This window comes from Primulina tabacum, chromosome 8, assembly GCF_025594145.1.
Source record: "Primulina tabacum isolate GXHZ01 chromosome 8, ASM2559414v2, whole genome shotgun sequence".
Classification (NCBI taxonomy): Eukaryota; Viridiplantae; Streptophyta; class Magnoliopsida; order Lamiales; family Gesneriaceae; genus Primulina; species Primulina tabacum.
This window is the reverse complement of record NC_134557.1, coordinates 848626-857413: the sequence shown is the minus strand read 5'-3', so window position 1 is coordinate 857413 and position 8788 is coordinate 848626. Positions and strand designations below refer to the sequence as shown.

Sequence of the window (8788 nt, the reverse complement as noted above, 5' to 3'; positions counted from 1 at the left end):
TTATACTGAATCATTGTTTGATGATTTTGGGTTGCAGAGTCTTGGTATTAAGCGAGAGTGGACTCTGTTGAACTATATCACAACTTTGAATGGATTCATCACACTTCATGATGGTGTTGATGTTAACCTGAAATTTCCTGAGATTGTGTTTCGATCAAATTATTCACAGGATTGTATTTCAAGTAGTCTAAATTTATATTATATATGATTGAAATTTGAAAAATTATCAAAAGAGTGGAGATACTCGATCCAATACCTTCTTTAGTGATAATATGAGTAGTATGGATAAATGTATGTCCTTTTACTTTGGTCTCTTTTATCTACTGATAGACCCATTTCTCTTATTTGGGTCTATTTTGGCATGTTTTATGTTTTAATAGCTTCTGAGATCCTGCTAGAAGAATACAGAAACCGACGTCAAGCGAGCTTCGAAAACCCTATACTTTTACTTTATTCACGCCATTTATTTTTGTAAATAACCAAGAAAATTCAATTTTACGTACAGAATGTATTATGCAATGACCGGAAGTGTGCGACAAAAAAGGAGCTGCACCATTTCATTGGATGTATCACAAATGTGGCTTCCGTGGATCTTACAGCACAAGGGTGATCAAAGGTTGAACAAGATCCTAATTGCTCCACATAATTTGTTTGTAAAGGGTTATTTTCGCATTGTACCGAAACTGTTCTTGTGTAGCATTTGTACAGCGTAGAACAGAATTTTCTCTGATTGTTGTAACTTGGAAGAGGAGCACTTAAAGTTCCTTTTCTAGTTTATTTTAAACCATGGTCTCCATTCATCCTACCCAAGTGTGTAATTAATGTTCTTTGAATAAAAATTTATAAATACATATATTATATAAAAAAAATCAAATAAATATAATTATATAAAAATAAAAAAAGATTCTTCACTTTATTTGTCCATGCCAGCTCTAATGGTTTTTCTTAATAATTAATTCAATTTGAAATATAAAATAGTAAAGCGGATTAATTATTATTTATAAAACAAAATATTATTTAGCAATAAATCCTAGGTTTACTCGTTGTGCACTAACATCATGAAAAAAAATAAAAACAAAAGAACGATGATTTTTTTTTTTTAGATTTTTGTAAAAAAAAAAAACCATTAATTTTATGAAAATTGAAATGAACGTGAGGTGATCCAAACATATATTCGACCCAACCCCGACAATATTACCGCATCAAATCTTCTTTTGGTGCTAACTGTAAAATTGGGAACTTCAAATAATTTCAGGAAGAAACATGAAATGTTATGCAGCTTCTTGTTGGTCCCAACTGACGCTCAGCTCGTAAAGCATCCTTCTTTTTGACCTAATTCGCATATCCATGTAATTTCTTGAAGTCCTAGCTTCTTAATTTATGTGGGGCTCTCTTTTTTATTTGTTCTAACTTGCTGAGGAGTTGATTTTTTCTATTAGCAGTTTGGAATTATTGTCAACAGATCTTACGAGCAGGTACCGTATCATGAGTTTTCCTTTACTGATATCGAATCAATATTTTATTATATGTAATCTTGCATTAATTTCTTAAAAATTAACAAATCGGTCCATGGCTTTAATTTACTTCCCTTTGCTAGCTCCTTGCTCGATAAGATTTCGCTTGTTTTCATTTGTTTGATTTTTTTTTTTTGCTTGCTGATTTAAGTTTTTTGGGGGAATGATGTTCAGATAGATAAAAGGCGGAATCAGTATCATAGGAGGCAAAGGTTTGGGTGGGAAAGAAGGGGACTTTTAAAAGGGAAAGATAAAATACAGTAAAGAAGGTGAATTTTCAGAGATAAGTAAATGGGGGGTTCAAAAAAGGAGGGGCCGTCCGCACCTGCACTCAGAAAGGACCCATACGAGGTACTTTGCGTGTCAAGGGATGCATCTGATCAGGAGATTAAGACTGCTTATAGAAAGCTTGCTCTCAAGTAAGTTTTTCTGTTGCATTTTCTGTTTCTTCGATTTACGTTTACTATATGTCAGCGTTCCTTCTTGTATGGCCACTTATGTGGAAAGTCTCCAAGTCTGCAGTTGGAGTTTAATGAATCTTGGGGGTATTTGGTTTGTTATTTAGTTTCTAATCATTTGTTTTTCACGGTTGTTGGTGTCTTTGTGTTATTACTTGAGGTAGAGATTGATTGGAAAATCCATTGTTCTTAATGGGCTTTGTGGTTTTGAATGGAGGTGTCAGATCTTATTTTTCATTCGGTTGTTTTTTGCAGTTTGAGGATATATTTTAGGACTAATAATGAATTTGATTGCACAGTCTGCTCCACTCCCTAGCCTTGATTTTGGACCATTGGATTGTAATTAGTTTTCTCTTAATGAGGAGTTTTGCGGCTGAGTTGTCTTGCTCAATGCTAACAAATGATTCCCATCTTTAATGAACCACGAAGTGTTTCTGAACTAATATGGAGTCTGCTTTTTATTTTATTTTTTGTTCATTATGTCCTGTCTTCGTGTGGGGATGGCTGCAATGAATTTTTGTGTAATTATGAGTTTGAGAATACTACTGCTCTATTTCAAGTCAAATATTCTATTTTGCCTACTACAATAGACCTTTACAAAAATAAATTCTAAAAATAAGCCTCACTCCATAAAAAACAAGTTGTCCCTCATGTATTACCATCTATTGAGGTCTATATAGAAAAATGTGTACAAGTCTATTATTGCTAAGGTCCCCTTGTACACCGACACACATAGAATATCTGCCCGAGTAAATAGCAGAAAAACCTATGTCTAGACTCTAGAAGTTCTCTTTGTCGGGTTTAAGGAATAATCCTAGAAATTTACAGGTATCATCCAGACAAGAATACCAACAATCCTGAAGCTTCGGAACACTTCAAGGAAGTTGCATATTCATACAGCATCTTATCTGATCCAGAGAAGAAGAGGCAGTATGATAAGTCAGGTTTTGAGGTACACTACTCTCTTCTCTGTTATCGCATTTTGTTTTGCGACTTAATTGTTTTTCCCTGATTTGATATGTTTAAGCTTATGCTGTGTTTTGTTGAATGGATATGAATTTCAATATTATGTTTGTTACTGCTTGAATAAGAGTTTTCTAATTATAGTAGCATCTGTCATTGATCTTGTTAGGCCCTTGACACTGAGGGAATGGATATGGAGATTGATTTGTCCAACCTTGGAACTGTGAACACGATGTTTGCAGCTTTATTCAGGTTATATTTATACTTCTTTTCTAATTAGACTAAGTCGTTAATATATTATACTTTGTGACTAATTTGTAAGTTGTTCGAATATCTTTATTTGGTTAGCAAGCTCGGTGTCCCTATCAAGACAACAGTATCTGCTAATGTTCTTGAAGAGGCTTTGAATGGCACTGTAACGGTTAAACCACTTCCAATTGGAAGTTCAGTCAGCAGCAAAGTACGTGCCTCCCCGAACTGCATAGAAAAAATGTTAGTTGTGTTTCTGTTATTTTATGGATTGGTTAATAGATTTCTCCTTTTGTCTAAAATCAGGTAGAAAAGCAGTGTGCTCACTTCTATAGTGTAAGCATTGATGACGAACAAGCAGAGGCTGGAATTGTAGTTAGAGTGACTTCAGCATCTCAAAGTAAATTTAAGGTGGAGATACTTCTTTTACCCATATTCAGCTCAACTCATCCTTATATCTTTCTAATTTGTAGAGAAACATTATTCTTTTTGTTCCTCGAAATGGAGGGACTGAAGTTCAATTCTAATAGTTCCTTTTCACATTTATTTTCAGCTTTTATATTTTGAACAAGATGCAAATGGGGGATATGGGTTGGCCTTGCAGGTAATTTAATTTATTTTCCCAGTTCTCTCACTGGTAGAAACATGGAATCTGCTTTTGTGAGGAAAAGTTCCTTGTTTAGCTCCTTTAGCTTGAGATTGATTTCTCTTATATCTTTCAAAAAATTCGAAGGTCACTTAAATAATGAGTTGAATGGTTGTTAAGCTACTTGAGGTCGGATATGTGGAGAATTGGATTTTATTACATTTATTGTGATACTTGACACGTGCTTCTTTTCAAATTGTATCAGTTCTATGTGAGCTATCTTTATACCTAATAATTATTTGTTTGCATTTGGTTAGAATGCTGAGTAAATTTTAGAAACGTGCTCAATTGAATAGGCAGTCCTTGTTTTATGAACTTTCACAGGAAGATAGTGAGAAGACAGGCAAGAATACTTCAGCTGGAATGTATTTCCTGCATTTCCAGGTGTACAGAATGGATTCGACTATAAATGCGGTGCGTGAGTTATTTTCTCTACTTTTTTCCCAGTCAAGAGTCTTGCACCATTTATTTTGTTTATTAGTACAACTGTTTTATTGGTGTAGTTGGCAATGGCTAAGGATCCAGAAGCTGCTTTCTTTAAAAGGCTTGATGGACTTCAGCCTTGTGAGGTCTCAGAACTAAAAGCTGGCACTCACATATTCGCTGTTTATGGTCTGAGCTTTTTATAACAAATGCAAATATGTAGAACTTTGTGGCATATCGACTAAATGCTAATGATTGCTTGAAGGTGGCTTAAAATTCCTTCACTTACTGACATTTTGCATGTTGTTGCAGGAGATAATTTCTTTAAACCTGCTTCCTACATAATTGAGGCTCTATGTGCAAAGTCATATGAGGATACAACTCATAACCTCAAGGATGTTGAAGCTCAGATTTTGAGAAAGAGAAATGAGCTGCGCCAATTTGAGGCAGAATATAGGAAGGTGTTCCTTCTTCTCCAACCCTGCTTTGTTATGAATTTTGTAATACTGGTTGCGCATGCATGTCTTTGTCACATCTCAGTCTTTCTTTGTTTTCAGGCATTGGCACAATTCCAAGAAGTCACCAATAGATATAGCCAGGAAAAGCAATCTGTAAGTTGGCTTCAGAAGGAATCTTTTCTTCTGTTCCTGCTCTTAGAGCTTATTAAGCTCCTTTGACTCCAGAGAATTTTTTTATTAACGAGCATGGATAAATACGTCACTGAGATGGGTCAAAAAGAGCAATATCTTGTGAAACCAATTTCTGTAATGGAATTCAAACATTTCTTTTATTTTGACTTATCTAGTCAGCTTCTTACTCCAGTTATACTAGGTGTTTCTAAAGTCAATTTATACTTACTATTACCAGACCCTGTTATTACTGTCAATTTGACTAGTGCACTTATATTGAAACTCGTAGACAGTGGTACAAAAAGAAAGAAGGCACGTCCTAGATGATGAGGTTCTTATTGCTGGTCAATTTTGATTTTAAAGTTAAGAGATCAAACTGAGACTTTTGATTGAAAAACAGTTGCAAGTTAGGGGCAATCCTTTACCTTCTATAAACTCCCAGCCATTAGCTTGTATTTCCTGCTTGCATTCAGCCCCTGGTAAGCTGTGTCCAGCGAGAACAATTTTTTTGGCTGCTTACTTGGGTAAGACTGTTCAGAGATGCAAGATGTACTTTTCCTCTCCTTTTTTCGGGCAATGAGGTGTTAGAGGAGCAGTCCTTCGGCTTGGTCCACAGTAGCAGCAGTTGGCTTTGGAAATATCTCTGTTAGCCAATTTTCTTATCATTATATTAATTCTCAATAGGATTTCCTTTTCAAATTTCTATTTAGTTTATCTGAATTGGTTGAGTAAGTGTTAAAAGGATATGTCACTGACACACTGATCCCACCTTCTTTGCGGTAGCTTTTGCCTCGAATATTTAATTGATTCTTACCTTCGATGCTACTTGTGAACGAACAGGTTGACGAGCTGCTAAAACAGCGAGATGGCATCCATGCAGCTTTTACCACAGCGAGATCTGTTTCCTTATCTAGTGGGAGTGGGCATTTTAGTAATGGAAGCAGCAGTAAATTTCTAGTTGATGATTATAAATCCGAGAGTCCCGGGGAAGAGGGAAGTTCAGATTCAAAGGACAAATCTTCGAAGAAGAAATGGTTCAGTCTTAACCTAAAGGGATCCGATAAAAAGTTATGAGACTGGTCATAAATTGTGCTTGATCCCTGAGTTTGAAGTTATCTCTTGCTCGCAAGATTCTCCGGTTGTACTTTGCTGTCTATAGAAGGCTCCGGTGTTAAATGCTCGATCCCTTTGGGTTTTTTCAGGTCATTCCTTGTTTGCGATATTATTTCTGTAGAATTTTGAAATATGCAGATGCTTTTGTAAGTATATATCCTATTCTTGGATATGTTTAATATTCAATGCCAGCGTTGGTCGTTGGGATTGCTATATAAACCGTAGTGAAATTCGTTGTGATGCCATTGTTGAAACTATTTCATATATTTGTTTGTAAGCTATGTTTTTTTTTTTTGGTGACTAGCGAGGTTTTATTTAGCGATTATATGTTAAACATCTTTTAGGAAATTTCAATGTTAGGATGTAACACTCACGCACTATGATTGACTCATAGTATCACAACATATATTTTATTATTTTAATTTAATATTGTTTGATATACAACACCATAATCAAATACAAACTTCAGACTCAATTAACTTAAATATAAAAAAAAATCGAAAATACGAAGATATCCTGAATCTTTTCGGACAATTCTTTTTGAGAAGGAAAAAAAAGTCCTATAATTTATGTTTTTGACGTGAAAAATCACATTGCAGGTGTTTGAGGCTATTATATTGATTAGACCCTTTTGGACTATAAAGATAATTTATTTGATTTTTAAGTTCATTTAAATTTATATTTTTACCTTAAATAATATAATTTGAGTAAAACAAATGTAGTAAATAATAATAACAATATGACCCGAAATAAGATCCAACTTGTAAACAGACCCGCAAGAAAAGATCCGAGTCCCTCCGCCTCCATATATAAAACGCCTCTGGTGAGTTTCCCATAATAACAACAATGGAGGCACAGCTTCTCTCTCTCCTCTTCTCGTCTCCAATTTAATCAAATACCGTTTCTTTTGTTTGATCAACAACTCCCCAAATCGAAGTAACAATTACAAGAAAAAGAGCTTAATTTCAGAGTGATTTGATTCTATAATGGCTACGAATACAGAAAGATCGAACAAGGCGGCGTTGCACAATTTCACGATGCCTTGCGACCTGCGGTGGGGCAATCAGAGGTTCCTCCGCTGCATGAAAGTGAACTCCGATGGTCAAATCTCACCCCTACGCCGCTTCACCACCACAACCACCGGTGCTTATTCTTCTCATCATCATCATCACCGTTCAATTTCAATCCAACACCGCCACGCCGCAACCAGAGACAGAGAGAAAAGAGAATCCTCTGCTGATGGATCCCGCAAAGTGGGCTCCACCCCTCCGCCTACCGATCATGGGATCGCTGCCGTTAGAGAGAAGGTTATGCTCGATCTTCAAACAGCGGCTGACAAGATGAAAGACGCGATTTTTAAGGAGGGTCTGGAGGAGGGCATGGCTACGGTCGCTGTTTCTCCACCGCCGCCGCTCGCTGCTTTTGCGACGCCGCCTTCGGCGGCGGTGGAGTTTCCTCACGGCGAGACCCATAGACCGTGGAGTTTGAGGACGAGGCGAGCCGCGTGTAAAACAACGCCGTTGAATGGGTTTTCATCCGGTAGAAACGGTTGTGGTGGTTTCGCCAGAAGTGACTGCGGCGGCGGGAAGGCGTTGACGGTGGATGCGAGTATGCCCATTTCGGGATTCTCTCCGGTGTCGGCAGCGGCGACGGACAAATCTCCTCTACCGAGGAGTGGCGGCGAGAAGAAAGACCGGGAGAAATTCTCGGTTGCGCTTTCAAAGAGAGCGATCGAAGAAGACTTCTTGACAATGGTTAACCACCGGCCCCCGCGCAGGCCCAAGAAAAGAGCTAAATTTATTCAGAAACAGTTGGATGTAAGTACATGAAAATTCTAACAATTTTATTTCAAAAACTATAAATTCAAAATCTGGAATTACTAATAATTATTGCATTTTTTTTACACAAAAAAACGCAGACACTATTTCCAGGATTGTGGTTGACAGAAGTTACAGCAGATATGTACAAGGTTACAGAACCAGCTCCGTAAACAAGAAGGCCATCTTTGGATTTCCATAATTCTCAGCGTTCTGAAGCTGAATTTTGAAGTTAAGGAAGGCTCCATTACAAAGTACTCTGGTAAAATGCGGAGTACAAGAAAAGAATTTAACATTGTTTTCCGATGCTAATTTTTGTTTAGTCTTGATTTATACTTGTTTCATATAATATATATCGGAATAAAGAATGAGAAAAGGTTGGTGGGGTGGGAGTGTTTTTATTTTTTTGTGGGTGAATTGATGACACAATGGCTCGCACATCACATGGTTTTTCGTGCGTGTTCAACGAGGTATCAAATGGGCTGGACCTATCCAACATGTTAACCCAGTATGGATGCGGGATGGGCTTGACCAGTCAATCTATATAAGATGATGGGCCGGCCAAACCTAAGATTTTAAGCTCCACAATTTGTAGGTATCTAACACCTTATTGCATTGGCATTTTCGTGCACCCGCACCCTAATTTCTTATTTTTGAAAGAGAGAGAAATCAGATGCCTCGATTAAAAAATAATCACAAACTCATGCAACTAATTCTCCCATCTTATTTATAAAAAATCTCTAAAGATCCCTTAATTAAATTATTAGAATTCATCTTATTTGACGATGTTTAACGAAGGACGACACTATATCGATCTGTATAGTTACCATACATGTATATAACTCAATTTCACATTATCTTTTTATGAGACGGTTTTATAGGTGAGAAGGGTCGGCTCGATTTATAACTACCGTTAAAAGTAATATTTTTTATATTAAAGTAATTTTTTTTTCATGAGTTGACTCATGTTTGAAAT

At 36.5% G+C, this 8788-nt stretch overlaps 2 protein-coding genes across 5 annotated transcripts; both read left to right on the top strand.

Annotated features, from left to right (window-relative positions):
- Window positions 1-1161: 1161 nt before the first annotated feature.
- LOC142552676 (chaperone protein dnaJ 15-like) lies at window positions 1162-6411 on the top strand. 4 transcript variants are annotated; one of them, XM_075662437.1, is made up of 13 exons: window positions 1162-1349; window positions 1443-1475; window positions 1689-1933; window positions 2801-2924; window positions 3105-3187; window positions 3284-3395; window positions 3491-3595; window positions 3738-3788; window positions 4155-4244; window positions 4334-4442; window positions 4566-4714; window positions 4811-4864; window positions 5723-6411. In XM_075662437.1, exons 3-13 carry the CDS (start codon window positions 1806-1808, stop codon window positions 5954-5956), a joined length of 1239 nt encoding a protein of 412 aa, XP_075518552.1. In that variant the 5' UTR covers window positions 1162-1349; window positions 1443-1475; window positions 1689-1805; the 3' UTR covers window positions 5957-6411. The 4 variants fall into 4 exon arrangements, with proteins under 4 accessions (XP_075518552.1, XP_075518553.1, XP_075518555.1 ...); XM_075662438.1 differs by having other exon boundaries at window positions 1440-1475; XM_075662440.1 differs by lacking the exon at window positions 1443-1475 and having other exon boundaries at window positions 1693-1933.
- Window positions 6412-6813: 402 nt separating this feature from the next.
- Window positions 6814-8163, top strand: LOC142552675 (uncharacterized). Its single transcript, XM_075662436.1, has 2 exons — window positions 6814-7812; window positions 7914-8163. The coding sequence occupies exons 1-2, from the start codon at window positions 6982-6984 to the stop codon at window positions 7983-7985; spliced, it is 903 nt and encodes a 300-aa protein (XP_075518551.1). The 5' UTR covers window positions 6814-6981; the 3' UTR covers window positions 7986-8163.
- Window positions 8164-8788: the final 625 nt, after the last annotated feature.